The sequence below is a fragment of the Schistocerca gregaria genome, chromosome 4, assembly GCF_023897955.1.
Source record: "Schistocerca gregaria isolate iqSchGreg1 chromosome 4, iqSchGreg1.2, whole genome shotgun sequence".
In the NCBI taxonomy this organism is placed as follows: Eukaryota; Metazoa; Arthropoda; class Insecta; order Orthoptera; family Acrididae; genus Schistocerca; species Schistocerca gregaria.
The window spans coordinates 679,729,901-679,749,294 of NC_064923.1; the positions used below are offsets into that span (position 1 = coordinate 679,729,901).

The 19,394-nt window shown below is 39.2% G+C and overlaps 1 protein-coding gene across 3 annotated transcripts in view; it reads right to left on the minus strand.

Annotated features, from left to right (window-relative positions):
- The window catches only part of LOC126365988 (sodium/hydrogen exchanger 2-like), a 457,436-nt gene that overhangs the window by 113,145 nt on the left and 324,897 nt on the right, over positions 1–19,394 (minus strand). For all 3 annotated transcript variants that reach the window (XM_050008801.1, XM_050008803.1, XM_050008802.1), the window contains 4 exons: positions 14,278–14,397; positions 3,064–3,145; positions 2,958–2,985; positions 2,438–2,656 (listed from right to left, as the gene is read on the minus strand). In XM_050008801.1, the coding sequence (XP_049864758.1) occupies positions 2,438–2,656; positions 2,958–2,985; positions 3,064–3,145; positions 14,278–14,397 (449 nt within the window). The remainder of the gene's footprint in view (positions 1–2,437; positions 2,657–2,957; positions 2,986–3,063; positions 3,146–14,277; positions 14,398–19,394) is intronic.

A 19,394-nucleotide genomic window follows, 5' to 3' on the forward strand; every position in this document is an offset into this window, starting at 1 on the left:
GCAGCTTAAATGACACCTGTCCTGTACATGTCACTGCTCTAGCAACAGGTGTGGGTGTGGGTGTGATGGCACTTTGCATGTGTAAGTTTTTTTGAACTATCTCTATGGATGTGGGGTGTGCCTGCAACTTGCTCTGCACCCTCTGATTGCATGGTAGCAGCTTTTTTATTGTCTTTTGAAGTTAGTCCAAGGTTGCAATCTTGCTTTAGAACAAATTTCTCACGAAAAATAATACAACACACGGAAGGTAACACTAGAAAGTTCATGAAAAATGCAGAGTTTATGGGTGAAGTACACACAATAAAGAAAAAAATTGTTCCCACACAAAAAAAAAAAAAAAATAATGGATCGTCCACTACTCAGTCACTATTTGTATGTGAGGATGTAAGCGTCAGTCCACTTGTGGTTCCACATCACTAACACCGATTAAAGTTTGTTGCCACATGTTAGCCTCAGACCATGTTGAGATCATCAGTGAAGCAGGAACATGTGGGAATCATCACTTACAAGTCAGTCATGCACTGAGCTGGCATTAGTGCTGCATTCATACACTATGTTCAGGGAAGAGACTATGATGACAGGAAATGGTAAAGAGTATGTTTGACAAAAAATACATTTATTAATAGAAAATTGGTATTTAAACAACTGACACTAGGTTCCATTCATAATGTCTATGCACTGGTGATCACAGTCAATGACGTTTGCACAAATAATTTGGCTCAAACATTACAGTATATACACTCCTCAGTGATGTGGGCATGTTACACAATCATATGTTCGTGAGAAACAATGGGTCCATCTATGAAACAAACAGCTTCCTATTCAACCCACAGGGTCCCGTGCATTTTGCAGACACAAGAAAGATCAAATGAAATTAAATGAAATGGACAGCATCAAATTAGCTTCTATATGCATTGGTGGGGAGCTTGTGTCAAGCTCAACCTATGTCATCCACAGCTAGAATAATCAGACTCAAGAACATGAGCCCACATGGTACCTTTCCTCAGCTCACACAGCTTTGTTTGTTTCACTCCAGTGCACATGCCATACCTTGCCAAAATTTGGTGTACTGGTAAATCTTTCTGCCAGACGATGCCAGCTAACACTCATTTTGTGCTAGCTGTAACTGTAATTCTGCCGTTTATGCATTTCTGCAGTGCAACTGCCACATAGATAACGCTTCATCAGTAGCTCTTCTGTATTTTTTCCTGCTCTGTCCATGACATTTATTGTAGTGACTACAAGTACATGTGCTTTAAGTGCCTTATGTCTTCACAGGCCTAAGTTATGTAATTATAATTTATGGTTAGTGTGGAAACATTACAGGATATTTGACAGTGAGGTATTACAACAACCACAGAACTTCTGTGTCCTTAGTTCACATTACAACTTCATTATTTTGCAATTTCAGAATGTGACTGAGTCTGAGAAAAAATACAAATGCAGTAAGACTGTTTCAATTTCAGCAGAAAACTGCTTCAGTTTCTGCTGTTAATTCAGTAAACTTTTCAGCTATGAAGTATGTTGATGGTCATACAAAACAATGTTACAGTGTGAATTCTGAGATTCTTGATCTAAGTCCTGTCCATTTCCAACAATTATTAAACAATTTTCACACTTGTAGCACCATCTTTGGGCATGTAAAGTTTACTATGAACTTTACAGTATGAATCTCAGCTTAAACTGCACTACCCTCAGGTGACATTTAATTCATATGGTGGCAAGGCCTTAACCAGTGAAGATAGTTAATCTTGCAAATTACCTTTCATAGCTCCCATAGAATCTCTGGCACTGATACAAAAATTTTCTTGTAGATAATGCCCCAGAATTACAAAATGAAGATCAAATAAGTTGGAAATGTGATGCAGACAAATAACAACAATTATTAATTTATCACACTGTAACCTTGGCAAAAACATCATGAAAAGCTCTGGTATCACCTTCCTCTAGTGTACAAACTGATATGTAGTCAGTCAGCCTGCATCCAACTTGTTTATGAGCCTATGTATTAACCATGTGCAAAACAAAGTATATGAATGAAAGGCATTTGTTTGTTCTTCAAAAGGAAAAAAAGAGGATTTGCCATACATGAAGGATGATCAAGAGTATCTTAAACATTGATTACCTTCTATCATTTAAATTAAGACCATTTACTTCAGTATGCAGATACTTTAAATCTTTATTGGGCTGTAGTAATCAGTACTGTTTTAATAATAATGTGAAGTTTCTGATATTTGTTTCCTTTCACTTATAATCTTCAATAAATACACACTAGATCCATTGGACAGAATCTAATTTCTTAAATTCTTTATTAAGATAAAATATATGAATTAACAATTAACAACCTTACAGTGTATCTAAGGAACATAAAAATAATGTTTCCACCACTTCATTAAAATACAGAAGTAACAAATTTTATAAGACACTAAACACTTACCATTAAACAATGATTCACCAAATACAAGAAAATACAGATCTTTGTTAACTCCAATTTCTTGGAATATTGCCAAAACAGCTACAGGATCAACACCCGAGATGAGAGCAGAAAACACCAGGCATTCAATCAAACTTAACTCATGGAGTCCCAAAGCATTTCCCTGAAGAATGTAGATATCCCCCATTGCACCAGCCTTTGAAAGACCAAATAGTATTGGTCCTGGAAAATGAGAGAGTGCCTATATAAGAAATGTCACATAACACAGATTGACTTAATTCAATATTACTGATTAACCAGTTGAATGTGTTGCAGTTGTGTGCCAGAAACTTAATTTGTTCATAAGGTGCATCAAAATTTAGTCAGATTTATAAATTTCTTAGAAGTGTTGCTATTTTGGTGTTATAAATTTTCAGATGTTATGGATTTATATACTTTGTTCAACATGAACTGCTTTTCTGTTTTCATAGTGTGTTCTATTTTTCTGTGATACACGTATAAATATTTACAGGTCGTGCCTCACCTATTGTGAAGGTGTTGAACAAAGTTCCCTAGAAACAGAAAGAAATATACATTACCACATAATACTTCAACAAAATTGTACAGAAATGAAAAGTATGTTTGCTCACCACTACAGCATACAGCATTACAGTCCCAAAATTGTCAAAAAATGCTCTGTCATAAAGTGAATAGGCTGATTCAAGAATAACTCTGCAAGAAAAAACAAACAGAAAAATGGCTTTTTACACTACCATTTACATTATATATTACATTAAAAAAAACAAAAAACAAAGAAACAAAAAACAACAACAACAACAACTAGGTAGCACACACTGAGGCCCTGCAGAAAACAGATAAACATTACAAGACATAAATATGCTGAGTAAGCAGCAGTTATCAGTTTAAAATAATAACTCTCGTGCCAATGTTACCATGTTACATTTGCTCAGATTCAACTTGTACAGAATATATCAGAGTAGGGGAAGTTTTTTAATCCAAAAATTAATTCTGTAGATTGTAACAGTGAATTCTGTTTGTTAATATACAGGGACTCACTCCAAAGTACTTCTTTAAGATTTCTAGAACACTGCAAATCAATAAATAAATAGAAGAAACTTTACATATGAAGTTGCCAGAAGTAAACTAAATAAACTATATAAAAATAAATATTGTATTGCTCAGTCACTATTACACAGAATCAATGCAGCCCTGAGAATCTGAGAATTCGAATACCACAATGCTTTACTAGGTTTGGTCATATTGGAGGTGGTACGTTATTGACTCTGACCTTTGAATTTTCTCACCCAACCACTTACAGGGGGATCTGTTATATAACATGGCCTATGAACTGTGGGATAACTTGAAGTTTTTGTGTTTAGCAGGTCATTACTTCTGAAATAATGTTTTGCTGGTAAAGTTGTTTCTTACAATTAATGTTGAATGCATTCTCTGCTCCCAAAATTATTCCAGTCTCAACCTAAGGCAATGTACTCTACTCACACTCTTCACACCCTCTGACCCATCATCTTCTCCCTATTCCCATCTTCCACACTCTTTGTGTGCTGGCCACTGCAGTGCACCCACCTACCTTCCTCACTCCTCTCTTTTTCGCTCCATTTTCGCCACCTCCCTGCCCCACAGCCTCCCAATTTTGCACCTGTTGTCAGTCTAATCCCTTGCACACTCTACCGGGCAGTGCTCCCTTGTCCCCCTGTACACTGCTACCCCTTCCCCTTCACCATCCCTTCCATACTGCTGCTTCCATTCCATGTGACAGTAGAATTTGGTCTGAGCTGCTGGAGCTGGCGGGTCACACATGTGTGAGGTGTGCTTGCTTGCATGAATGAATGCTGTGTGTTTCTCTTTTATTCTAATGAAGGCTGTGGCTGAAAGCAGATGTATATGTGTCTGTCTGTAGCTTAATGTGTCATCATTACAGTAAGTTGCAAACTATCTTTTCCTTACACTGTTGACACTATAAACTGGAGTTTCCATAGTTTGATTTTTCCAAAAAGCTTTTCTTCCATCCCACACCCCTGTAAATTTTCCCTTGTTACTATTCTCTATAGCATTACTCTTCTCAGTGTCCATTCTTTCTCTTCTTTCCTATGTTTATTCACCACCTTCCAAACTGCATCAACTAATGAGCCACACTGTATCAACAGTCATCCATGCACAGCAAACACCTTTGTGACTGTGTGGATTGTTGATGCAGCATCTGATGCCCAAATTCTTCCCTCTGATACTTACATTTATTCCTGTTAATCTTACTTCATCCCTCACTTTTAAGTACTTTAGTGTTTCATTTTCCACACCTGCCCATGCAACAAGAGTTTGTGATCCTCGACCTAACCTATCCCCAACACCCTCTCTTCCATTATTGCAACACACACATATTCCCATACCTGACCCACTCCTTTTCTCCCACATCTTTGTACACTTTTAACGTACTTGTGCTTATTATTACATTGTTTCATGTGACTTCCTGCATCTCTGCCCAAACTCTTTGCCTTTACAAATGTCTGCTTGTGTCTGTGTATGTGCGGATGGATATGTGTGTGTGTGCAAGTGTATACCTGTCCTTTTTTCCCCCTAAGGTAAGTCTTTCTGCTCCTGCGATTGGAATGACTCCTTACTCTCTCCCTTAAAACGCACATCCTTTTGTCTTTTCCTCTCCTTCCTTCTTTCCTGATGAAGCAACCGTTGGTTGTGAAAGCTTGAATTTTGTGTGTATGTTTGTGTTTGTTTGTGGGTCTATCGACCTGCCAGCGTTTTCGTTTGGTAAGTCACATCTTCTTTTTTTTAGATATATAGAGTACATCATATAGATAGAAGAGTTAGGCCTACATTTAAGAATAGCTACATTTTAATATCAGTATTCATTCAGTGAGTACAAACATTTGAGAGTTAAGAATGATTTTAATTCCCTTTTGAATACTTTGCCTCTGTGTCATCGTATAGCACTTGGCAGTTTGTTAAACCATATCTGGCCAATAATCCAAGGACTATGATCTGTTGTCTTTAGTTTAGTTCTGTTTCTGAAGAAGCAATCTTTTTGTCTAATGTTATGGGTGTGCACATCAGAGCACTTAGTTTCACTATTTTTATGGCCCACAAAGCATGTTATTAATTTGTACATATACAAGGAATAGACTGTTAGATATTTACGATGTATCTATCAGCAGCACATCCCCATACCTCTATTCCATATTAATATATGCAAATATTGGCCCATAATAAACAGTTTTTAATGTTTGTTCAGAGAATAATTTAGATAGTTTGCTAATTAAGTGCAGTGAACTCCTGATTTTATTGCATACAAAATTAATGTGGTCTACCGATCTAAGATTTTAGTCTAGGTATATCCCCAAAAATTTACATTTGTCAGTGTCTACTTTCTTGATGACACTTATATTACCAATACAAGTTTAGTATGAATTACCAAGTTTAAATTGTAATAGCTGGGATTTGCTAATATTGACTTTTAGACCTTGATCATGGAAGTAAGTAGTTATTTGACATAAGCCATCAATTGCAGCCAATGTCAAGTCGTTAGTTTGTTTGCAAAACAACAAAAGTGAGGTATCATCATCATAAATTACTAATTGGGAGTACAGAGGTGCCTCTAAATCATTAATGTAGACCAGGAAAAGGAAAGGGCCCAATACGGAGCCTTGACGTACACCTTGTTTTACTGTTTCATAGCTGGATTGGAAATGTTTGATCTGATCATTAATTTCATAACTCATCTTTGTACACTGCTTACGATTTGTTAGATAAGTGATCAATAGCTGTATGGTTGTAGCATTTATATTGTAAGTTTCCAGTTTGCTTAGTATTAGCTCATGGTTCACTGAATCAAATGCTTAAGTAAGGTCTAGAACTATCCCTGCTGTCTGCATTTCCTCATCCAGGGCATCATATACCTTGTGAAGAAATTCAGTAATTGCCGTAATGGTACTGTGATGCTTTCTGAAGCCATGCTGTGTTTCTGCTAGTAAATTATTCTTTGTAAAATAATCAATAAGTTGTGTCAACAAAACTTTCAAATATTTTACTGAAAATTGGTATTAGTGATATGGGCCTGAAGTATGATAGCTCTTCTTTCAATCCTTTTTTATGCACAGGTTTAACTGTACTTTTCTTCAATATATTTGGAAATGTGTGCTCCCTGATACTACTGTTGATCATATGGGTAATTATTCCAACTAATTCCTTATTACATTTTTAATTATAATACTTCTCAGTCCATTCCAGCCTGATGAGGTCTTATTATTTAAGTTATTTATTATTTTTCCTATTTCCTCCACACTCACTTCCTTAAATTCAAAAGCAGTTTCCAGCCTATGGTCAGGCTTTACCATTTGAGTCAGAACTGTGTTATCAACTGGATTCACAGCTGAAGATATAAAATATTCATTTAATATATTGAAGATTTTATCTGGATCATTAATATGGTTTCCGTCATGTTGGATTCTGTCAATCTGCACATATAACTCAGGGGTGGCTTTGCAATATCTATTTATTATATTCCATCAAATTTTCCCTATATTTGTTGACTGAGCTATTTTCTTATCTAGGATCTGTTTTCTTAAACTTGAGAGCTGTTCCTGAAATTGTTTTTTTATCTTGATTGTACTTATCCTTAAATATTTGCAATTTAGTTGACTTATGTAGCACACTTAGATCCTCAATATTTTGCCTGAGTTTAATCATGTAAGCTGGAAGAGTAAGTCTGGCGTTTTTTATATTGGGACCCTTTTGGTGAAGAATAAGTTGCCATTCCTCAGATGCTAGTTTATTTTTAAAAGTATTAATGTTTTTTTTTCTCTTTAAGCATTCTTTTATGTTCTACAACCTGAATCCTTTCTTGGATGCTTGTGTGTTTATAGTCAACACATTGACAGGAAGTTTCATATCAGTGCACACTCCACTGCAGAGTGAAAATTTCATTCCGGAAACATCCCCCAGGCTGTGGCTAAGCCATGTCTCCGCAATATCCTTTCTTTCAGGAGTGCTAGTTCTGCAAGTTTCGCAGGAGAGCTTCTGTATAGTTTGGAAGGTAGGAGACGAGGTACTGGCAGAAGTAAAGCTGTGAGTACCGGGCGTGAGTTGTGCTTCGGTAGCTCAGTTGGTAGAGCACTTGCCCGCGAAAGGCAAAGGTCCCGAGTTCGAGTTTTTTCTGCCAGTTTTAATCTGCCAGGAAGTTTGATGTTCCTTTGCCCGTAAAACCTTCACAACATCCTAGTTCATTCCTAAGCCACCCCCAATCCCAACCCCTTGCCACAAAGATCATATCCATGTCCAAAAACCATCTGCAAGACTTGCCCAGTCCACCTACCTAGCACTTCCTATTCCCATGCTGTCACCAGCCACTGTGGGCGAGCAGTTCTAGGCACTTCAGTCTGGAACTGTGCGACTGCTAAGGTCACAGGTTTGAATCCTGCCTTGGACATGGATGTGTGTGATGTCCTTAGGTTAGTTAGTTTTAAGTAGTTCTAAGTTATAGGGGACTGATGACTTTGTCCCATAGTGCTCTGAGCCACTTGAACCATTTTGAACCCAGCCTATCACAGGTTTATACTACCCTATCAGGGGCTGGGTCACCTGTGAAAGCAGCCGTGTCATTTACCAGCTCTGCTGCAACCATTGCACAGCTTTTTATATTGGTATGACTACCAATCTTCTCTCCATCAGGATGAATGGCCTCCACCAAACTGTGGTTAACAGAGTAGACCAGCCTGTGATACAACAAGCAGCTGAGCATAAAAAATGCTTGGTTTCAGTGGCTGTATCACTACCTAAGCCATCTGGGTCCTTCCCTCCAGAATCACTTTTCTGGACTGTGCAGATGGGAATTATCCTCACAACAGATTTTCCACTCCTGAAATTACCCTGGCCTCAACCTAAGGTAACATACTGTTCCCACACCCTCCTCACAACACATTTTCCACTCCTGAAATTACCCTGGCCTCAACCTAAGGTAATATACTGTTCCCACACCCTCTACCCAAAAATTTCCAGCTCCTCTGTCCTATCACCTCCTCTCTATACTCATCTCCCACCTTCTTGGTTTGCCAACCTCTGCCAATCAATGTACTCACTCATATTTCCCCATTCCTCTCTTTTTTCACTCCATTTTCCCCACCTCTCTGCACCACATCCTTCTGACACTGCCTGTTGGCAGTCTAGTCCCTTCACACTCTGCCAGAAAGCGTCCCCCTTCTCCCTCCACCCATACACTGACAACCCTTCCCCTTCCCCACCCCTTCCACATTGCTGTTTGCATTCCATGTGACAGCTGCATTCTAGTCTGAGTTGCTGGAATTGGTGGTCATGTTTGTGTGAAGTGTGCTTGCTCATATGGATGAATGCTGTGTTTTTCTCTTTGTTTTTCTGATGAAGGCTGTGACCAAAAGCTAATGTGTAAGAGTCTTTTAATTGTGCCTGATTGCAATTTCACCTCTCATCTTTATGTTAAGTAGTAATCCATCTTTTTCTTACATTGTTAATGCTGAACATTGGATGCTTATTTATCTTTTGACAAATGTTTTTGGAGATACAGTTATACTATTATAAATATAATCTCATCATAAATACACTGAAGAAAAAATTACAGCACCAAAAAATAAGTAATGTAGGGTAATGACATTTCAGGAACACATTTGTCTAGGTAACCTATTTAAACGATCAACATTGCATGATCACAAGTTAATTTAAGGGCGAGATAAGCCATAGGAAAATGAAATGCTAGTACATTAATAACTTGTGTAAACACCGGAATGTTGAATGCAGGCAGAGAAACAATCATGAATTGTGTTGTACAGGTGCTAGATGTTAGTTTGTGGGATGGAGTTCCAGGCCTGTTGGACTTGGTCAGTCAATGAAGGGATGGTTTAAGCTGTTGTGGATGGTGCTGGAGTTGTCATCTGATTATGTCCCATACATCCTCCATTGGAGACAGATCTGGTGATCGAGCAGGCCAAGGCAACATGCTGACACTCTGTAGAGCTTGTACAGTAGTATGTAGGCGAGTGTCATCCTGTTGGAAACACCCTCCAGAAAGCTGTTAATGAATGGCAGCACAACAGATCAAAATAATAGATTGACATAGAAATTTTCAGTCAGGGTGCATGGGATAATCATTAGAGACCTCCTGCTTTCATAAAAAAATTGCACCACAGACCATAACTCCAGGTGTAGGTCCAATGCTCCTAGCACACAGACATATTGTTTTCAGGTCCTCAACTGGCCTCCTCTTAAACAACACACAGCCGTCCGTCACTGGCACTGAGGAAAATCCAGCTTTCATCAGAAAACGCAAAAGACCTCCATCCTATTCTCCAATGAGCGCTAACTTGGTACCACTGAAGGCACAAACAGTGGTGGTTTGGAGTCAGTGGAATGCAAACTATAGTTGCATAGTTGTCCTTCAAGTAACAGATTTGTAACAGTTCACTGTGTCACTGTGGTGCCAACTCGCACTCCAATTGCTACTGCAGGTGCACTACAATGTGCCAGACCCATAATCTGAACATCATGGTCTTTCTTCTCGACAGTGCCATGGGGTCATCCAAGCCCGGTCTTTTTGCGACCATGCATTCTCATGGCCACCACTGCCAGCAATCGTGTTCAGTGGGTTCATTCCTGCCAAGTCTTTCTGCAATATTTCGGAAGGAACATCTAGTTTCTCACAGCCATATTATGTCATCTCACAGCCCCATCAAACTCAGTGAGCTGTTGATAATGGCATCTTTGTCACTTTAAAGCATTCTCAACTAACATCAGTGCACTACATTCAGTCTCAAAGGTAACTAACCCTCATGGCACACATGTTTTTAAAGCAAACCTGATTTTCATCCATGTATAGGCAGTACTAAAGGCAGTCTTACACAACTAGCACAAAACCTGAGTAGACATCATCTTTCAGATGTAAAAACACACCTATCAACTTTTATTTTGTGTTGCACGACTTCTTCTTGGTGTTGCAATTTTTTTCTGTAAGTGTTCTTGGAGTTATCCACTGATCTAAGAACAATGGTACTTTATTGTTAGTCTAATTTTACTGTGTGGCATCACTAGTCAAATCAATCATGATTAACACTATCTTTGGACTCTTATTGTTCTGCTGAGCCTCCATGTTAGTTTTTAGTTCTGTTCTGTATATATGACTAACTGTGAAATATATCTCTATGTGGAATTTAATGGAAATACTTATTGCATTCAACTAATAATCATATCCCATTCCCATACTGGTGACCCCAAAGTTTCTATGTTTTCCACAACTTCCATGCCAGGTGTTGTAAATCAACAGGTTATGCACACGACTCCATGGCTAACTTACCCAACACTTTGTACAAAGATTTGGAATCACAACAACGATCGCTGGACATCTTCATTCCTTCACCAATGACCGGTTCTACATTAATTCAAAGTGATTCATGATCTCAAGCCATGTTAACTTCAAACTTTGTCGCTTTACAACAGTCGAGTGCTATGCCGCTAACACAAATGTGGACTCGGGTTTTGTTTTCAGTCATAATATTAAGAAGTGCCTTTTACCTTGCCAGCACCCAAGCCAACTGCAAGATCTTAAAGATGCTGAGTCTTGCAGGGAAACTCACAGGTGAGTGGTCGTTTATACGAGACTGACATTTCCTCACAGCTCGTTTTCCTAGTTGACACTGGTGCTGGTGTGTGTATCATACCTACATTGATGGCTGTCCCCATCTTTTCACCGACGAGGTCACTTCTGTGAGATGTCAAAGCATCAACATTACAAAGCTCAGGCTCTGTCAAAGTTACGGTGCACCTATCTCCTTCTCTGTGTTTTCTGTGGACTTTCTACATTTGCTGACATCAATGAACCAATTTTTGGTATGGATTTTTTGTCCCATTACAGACTTACTCCAAACGTAGTTCATGGCTCAGTGCTACACCATCCCACTAACACTCAGATGCACGAGCACATGTCTGCAGACATGAAATCATAAGAAGATTGCCACAGTGCAAGCATTAGCCACCAGCAGCAATCCCTTGAAGATGATTAATAGTTACCTCACATAAATATTGTGTAATTTACACAGCCTGATACAGATGCAGACCTGAGAAGCATGTACTCATTATTTGAACTGTGGAGAAGCAGGATGGTACAACAAACACTCTGTGATGTTATTGCATACTGCTGAAATACTGACAAGTTAGAGTCTGCACAATCCACATGACATGGCTGGAAGTGGGGCATTCCCCTTAGTGTCGGTTCATATTGTAGGCAGACTCTTGGAGGTAGAAAACATTCAACATCAATGCAGACATGGTTGACTGTATCCTACAACCCAGAACCAAGAATAGTGTATATCTTCATGTGCCTGAAAACATCCAACCAGAGGAGCACCTCTGCCCTGAATAGGCAGAACCCCCATAGCAGTCTCTCAGTTATGTGTCTTCTATCAGACTACACCTTGTCAGCTTCAAAAGATTGCTGTATTTTCTTGCTAGTGCATGAGATACATTTTACAGAAACAAAGATGTTGAGTGTCTTGTTAAAGTGGTGCCTTACATGCATAAGTAGACATAAGAATAGCAGTGTTATCCCCCTGGATGAGTCACAGTTTAATCTGGAGAGTGATTCTCACTGCCTGTTCATTTGTTATACCACTGGGACAGCTTACAAGTTTACAATCTCAGCACTGTTGTGTAAAGGAAACCATTGTGGTGATGCCAGTACTCCCATCTTAGGCAACATCATTTTAGAAGCATACAGTCCACTAAATGCTTTTCTTAGGGATATTGTGACATATAATACTACAATTTAATAGAGCATAGTAAATAAATAAATAAATAAAAATATAACAGAAATATTGTGATTGCTGTAACCTACAGGAATGATATCCTGCAATGTTATGTGCATCTTCTATGGTGAATATGGACTTTGATTCCATCAGGTTGATATAAATGCCTGGCAGTGCATAACTGACATGATGGACAAGTGCCTGCAATATTACACTGCTGTAGAGGTCAGTATGCTCTGCAGTCTTAAATCTGAGTGAACACTCATGTTGCACTGTTGGTCAAGGGACTGCAGCCCTAACACCACCACAGACTATTACTTAGCTGTGTAGGGGACTTGTCCAGTTGTAGGGGTCTTACTGTAAGCCATGCTATATGGACTGATCCATAACATTTACCCTGTATTTCCACATTTCCATCAAACTGCACCTTGACATTCTATAGGCCCTAAACAGAAAGATAAAAAGTGTACAACTTTGCTTCCGCCATTTGTCGATAGGTGGCAACAACGGTAAGTAGCGGTCGAAAGAAACATATTGCAGACATCAGGCAGTTAGCTCAGACCTCGGCCAACACAACCTCATTCAAACATTAGTCAATTTGTGTCTGCATCATAAAGTTGTTCTTGATTGAAAATGTCAGTTTATGAGCCTAATTCTCATCATTTGTGCGAGGTGTTACTGCTTTGTTTCAGTATGAAAAAAACAGTGGCTGAGTCTCATTGAATGCTCTCAAATACATATGGTAAGGATGCTATTAGTGAAAGGACATGTTGTGAGTGGTTTCAATGCTTCAAGAACAGTCATAGACCAGCATAGTGGTGGAAGAGAGAATGTTTTTGAAGATACAGAATTGGAGACATTTCTGAGTGAAGACTCATGTCAAACTGAAGAAGAACTGGCATGATTAGTGGAAGTGACACAGCAAGCCACTTCAAAATGCCTCAAGGCTATGGGAATGATTGAGAAAGAAGGAACATGGGTCCTGTGTGAGCTGAAACCAAGAGACGTTGAACAGCATTTGTGTGTTAGTGAACAGTTGCTTCAGAGGTAAAAACGGAAAGGATTTCTGCTTTGCATTGTGACTGGGGGTGAATAGTGGGTTTATTGTGCTAATGCTAAATGCAAAAAATCAGGGTGGTATCCTGGCTGTGCTTGCACATTGACGGCCAAACCGAATATTCATGGCTCCAAGATCATGCTCTGCATTTAGTGTGACCAGCTTAGCGTAGTGTACTATGAGGTGTTAAAACCAAGTGAAACAATCACAGGTGCTCATTACAAACACAATTAATGCATTTGAGCAGAACATTAAAAGACAAATAGTCGCAATACAGCAAGAGGCACAATAAAGTGATTTTGCAGCATGATAACGCTCAACCCCATGTTAAAAAAGAGGTCAAAATGTACTTGGAAACATTAAAGTGGGAAGTCATACCCCACCTGCCATATTCTCCAGACATTGCTCCCTCTGAATATAACCGGTTTAGATCAATGGCGCATGGTCGAGCTCACCAACATGCCTGATCTTATGAAGATGTCACAAATTGAATCAATTTATGGATTGCTTCAAAAGATGAACAACTTTTGCAAAGCAGGATTCATACACTGCCTGAAAGATGGGAGAAATTAGTGACCATTGATGGAAAATACTTTGAATGTTACATGTGTAATGAATTTGTTTCATTAAAGCCTCAAATGTTGGGGAAAAAAAGGTGGAAGCAAAGTTGTACACCTTGTACTTCACACAGTAATTGCCAGTAACAGTTTTGTACAAGATTTCTCATATACCTAGTATCTGCACCACTGTATAATGTACAGTAATACCTCCAGGGTACATTTTAGTGCACACAAAACCTTCATGCATCATTTTTGTTCATAGATACCTTATCTTATGTATGAAAATGCATGACAGACTACTGTACAACAGCAAATAGTTTATGTTCATTAATTAAATCACTTTGCCTACTAAGTATATAATTTAGTTACTACATTCTATTGAATCTGACAAGCAAAAAAGTTCAAAAATTCACATTTAACAATTTGTGCACTTACGGTGGCAACAGAATCAAGAAAAACAGCCGAGGTGTAAATGTTGGCAGAGCAAGCTGGCTGACATCACTCTGCAGAACAACCCGATCTTCAACATTTTCTGGAATCCGTACACCAGTTGAGCTGTGTACAGAATAAATATTTTTGGCAGCAGACATAAATTTTAATTTTAAAAAATCATCACAGAAATGGAGATGTATTCACTTCAGCAAATTTCATGATCTGTGTTTCCTCTCCAATATGCAGGTAATATAACAAATTAAATAATGTTAGGTGAAGTCTCAGAAGAATCACAATGTTAGCTCTACTGAAGAAGGGAGGAAAACTCAACTTGTCAACCTGTGCATTTAAGAGGTGTGTACAGAGCAATTCAAACATTTTGGAGCAGCAATAATGTAACAACTGCTCTGTCTCTCTGGTGCGTGTACATGAAGCTGTAAGATTCCATAAGTTAGGGAAAAATATTCACACTTATCATTCTCAGACTCAGAAAATCCTGAAAGACCAAGAATGGAAAGGTCAGTTTCAATATGGTGCTACTTGTTCAAAGTGTTAGAAGACACCAGAGTGTACAGATCATTGCCAGTCAGCCAATCATACAAAAAGCTGACCGTTTCTGCAATTCTACATTTTTACAAGTGTTGTGTCATTAAAATTAATTCAGATTGGCTAATAATTATAGAGCAAATTTGGTAGGGATGCTTTGCATTTCTCTTTTGATTGTAACAGAAATAAAACCACACTGGAAGTTGTATTGCATATTTCAAAGTCTCTTTGGTAGCCATGCTAGAAGTAACAACAGATGATACAAATTTACTGACATGTATAACATCACACACATCCATGAAAGTGTCTCCCATGGAGAGGCCACTGGTACCACAGGCTGGTTACATAAAATTCTGTAGCAACCAAATATAAGGCTACCTGGTGGCCTTGCCCTCAGTTTCTCATTTGCTAGCTGCTATTGTCTGGTTCCGCCACTATGAAAATAACTACATGGGCTAGACTGTAATTGTGTTGTATAGTGACTGTTATGTTTTCTGATTTACTGCATGATCAGAGAAAGGGTTCTCTTACCTACATTCCACAAACTGATATAACATTTTGTAGAGCCCCCAGAATTTTACGAAAGTCTGGAGACACTTGTGTTTTATGTTCTGGTGCATTGAATGATATTCGAACAGTAGCATACTTTTTAAATAAGAAGAGAGAGAATGAGAGAGTGAAAATTTCATCTTCCTAGCAGTGAAATCTTCAGAGAAGTATCCGGTGCTAGCAGAAGACATTGACGCTGCAAGAAAGCAGAACCAGCATTCTTCAACAAGTAAGTCCACAAAAACGCTTAAGTTGTATAGAGAGAGCTTAACATTACACCGGCCACCACAATTTCTGTACAGTGCTTCTGTTTGATGAGGATGTGGTTTCCATCACCATATGACTTATTTGGAATTATGATTAGTACTATAACTGCAATGCATGTGCACAACAAAGTACTCATGGTTGGGCTTACTAATTTCAATCAGGAACAATTAATGTTTGGTTTCATAGACTAAAAGACTATATCTTCTGTTGTTGCAAAAAGCTAACTTTGTGTTTAATGAATGATTGGTGGCCCTAAAGTGAAGGTTACAATATTCTCCATCTCACTTGAACTATGGGGATAATTTTGTACGATCATCCAATCTTTGCTTAGACCAAATGCAAATTCACAGTAAAGATTACAGAAAAATACTCTATATAATGGCAGTGTCATATATCCAGTCCTATGGTGTTTTCAGTAACGACAGACTGAAAATTTCTAACATCAAAGCTTCCTATATACAGTGACCTGTCATTATCACCATAACAAAAAACCTTTAAATATTTCAGCAGCATATGAGTGTACGATTTCATGGTCAGTTCTGAATACAATAAAATTGTTCTGGGTATACGTTCAATTGAAAACTGAAAACCATCCATCACAAGGAAAGTGTAAGGTTTCTAGTGAGATGCATCAATCCTTCTACACCTTTTCGGCAATCAACTCTCCCCACCCCCACCCTCTCTTCCCAAAAAAGAAAATCAAAATGTTTGTCGTGGTAGGATCTTCCAGTCATCCTGTGGTCTGAATGATTTGTGTTCCATTTTAACCTTTCCCAAACTATCTTCAACTCTGCCCCAAGAAAGGAAGCAGAGTCATCAAAAAATTTAGAAATGATTTGAGGTATGCCCCAGGAAAATGTGTTGGGACACACCCTGTTCATTTTGTGTATTATGAGATGGTTGACTTTTTACAGATGATGCCATTACCTATAACAAAGTACTATCCAAAAAGAAAACTGCACAAATATCCAGTCAGATACTGAAAGATTCTGAAGTGTGTAAAGGTTGGCAACTTGCATTTAATGTTCAGAAATGTAAAATTGGGCACTTCACAAAATGCAGAAAATTAGTATGGCTACAAAATCGGTGAATCACATTTTGAATCAGTCAATTCAAATAAATACTTAGTTGTAATAATTTGTGGGGATATACACTCCTGGAAATGGAAAAAAGACCACATTGACACCGGTGTGTCAGACCCACCATACTTGCTCCGGACACTGCGAGAGGGCTGTACAAGCAATGATCACACGCACGGCACAGCGGACACACCAGGAACCACAGTGTTGGCTGTCGAATGGCGCAAGCTGCGCAGCATTTGTGCACCACCGCCGTCAGTGTCAGCCAGTTTGCCGTGGCATATGGAGCTCCATCGCAGTCTTTAACACTGGTAGCATGCCGCGACAGCGTGGACGTTAACCGTATGTGCAGTTGACGGACTTTGAGCGAGGGCATATAGTGGGCATGCGGGAGGCCGGGTGGGGCGTGAGATCTCCACAGTACATCGATGTTGTCGCCAGTGGTCGGCGGAAGGTGCACGTGCCCGTCAACCTGGGACTGGACCGCAGCGACGCATGGATGCACGCCAAGACCGTAGGATCCTACGCAGTGACGTAGGGGACCGCACTGCCACTTCCCAGCATATTAGGGACACTGTTGCTCCTGGGGTATCGGCGAGGACCATTCGCAACCATCTCCATGAAGCTGGGCTACGGTCCCGCACACTGTTAGGCCGTCTTCCACTCACGCCCCAACATCGTGCAGCCCGCCTCCAGTGGTGTCGCGACAGGCGTGAATGGAGGGACGAATGGAGACGTTTCGTCTTCAGCGATGAGAGTCGCTTCTGCCTTGGTGCCAATGATGGTCGTATGCGTGTTTGGCACCGTGCAGGTGAGCGCCACAATCAGGACTGCATACGACCGAGGCACACAGGGCCAACACCCGGCATCATGGTGTGGGGAGCGATCTCCTACACTGGCCGTACACCTCTGGTGATCGTCGAGGGGACACTGAATAGTGCACGGTACATCCAAACCGTCATCGAACCCATCGTTCTACTATTCCTAGACCGGCAAGGGAACTTGCTGTTCCAACAGGACAATGCACGTCCGCATGTATCCCGTGCCACCCAACGTGCTCTAGAAGGTGTAAGTCAACTACCCTGGCCAGCAAGATCTCCGGATCTGTCCCCCATTGAGCATGTTTGGGACTGGATGAAGCGTCGTCTCACGCGGTCTGCACGTCCAGCACGAACGCTGGTCCAACTGAGGCGCCAGGTGGAAATGGCATGGCAAGCCGTTCCACAGGACTACATCCAGCATCTCTATGATCGTCTCCATGGGAGAATAGCAGCCTGCATTGCTGCGAAAGGTGGATATACACTGTACTAGTGCCGACATTGTGCATGCTCTGTTGCCTGTGTCTATGTGCCTGTGGTTCTGTCAGTGTGATCATGTGATGTATCTGACCCCAGGAATGTGTCAATAAAGTTTCCCCTTCCTGGGACAATGAATTCACGGTGTTCTTATTTCAATTTCCAGGAGTGTATAATGGAATGATCATAGATAAAGCTATTGGCACACTTTGGTTCACTCACAGAACACTGGGAAAATGATGTCTTTCTACATAGAAGATTGCTTACAAAAACTTGTGCAGCCCTTTCTAAAATATTGCTTGCATGGGGCCCATATAAAATAGAACCAACAGAGGATACTTAGCATTTACAAAGGAGAGCTGCAAAAACACTCTCAGGTTTGTTTGACTTGTGTGATTTTACAGACATGTGATAATTTTTCCAATGCAGTTTGTAAAACAGTACATACTGTATCCCTTTATCTTCTCTTAGTTTTGCATGATACTCTAGCTTTTTATGTAACACAGAATTTAGAAGCATTTAATCCATTTAATAGCCTGATTTCTAAGAAAAACCATTTTCAAAGTAGCCTGTAACTATGTTACATGTTTCAATATAGCCAAGTGCATTGTGGATTTATTTCTACACTGTATTTTTAAAATGCTTCTTCAAGACCTCATTTATTTTTTCCTTTGCAACTTATTAAACATCAGCTGTTGATCATCATGATCTGAGAGATTATTAACTATAGGAATTACACCACAAATTTGCAATCTAAGTGCACCTATAACAATGTGGTCAACAGGAGTACTGCTAGTTTCTGTAACCTTGCTGCAAATTGTATGAGATGAGTTAAATTGGATTTAATGACAAGGAGCTTAAGTATGGAATATGTATACTCTAAAAAGTTTAAATTAAAAATCTGCTCTTAGTATTAATTTGTTTTAAGTGTCTCTCTCACACTTCATTCACAAATGGAATGGGAGAAAGCCCTAACATTAGGCACTGTGAAAAGTGCCCTCTGCCACAATTAGCAGAGATTCATAGATGACGTAAATGAAGATCAAAATTTTTATGATCCTATTGGGTTTTCTGTTTGTTTGGATTATAAAACATTATTAGGAAGTTAAAAATATCCTCTTTATATGAATAGTGTTTTATGTGAGAAACTAATGCTGGTTTAATGATAAAAACCTATAAATGATAAGTGTTTGATGTGAGACAATAATACTGGTTTAATAATTAAAGCCTAGAAACAGATTATAACAATTATTTTTTCTAATATATTATTAATCATTTGAAGTTCTTCTTTCTGGCAATATCATTTAATGTGAACTATAGAAGTACATATATAACAGCATGAATTTTATGCCTGTGTGGATTCTAAGTTCCTTCTGTTCATCAG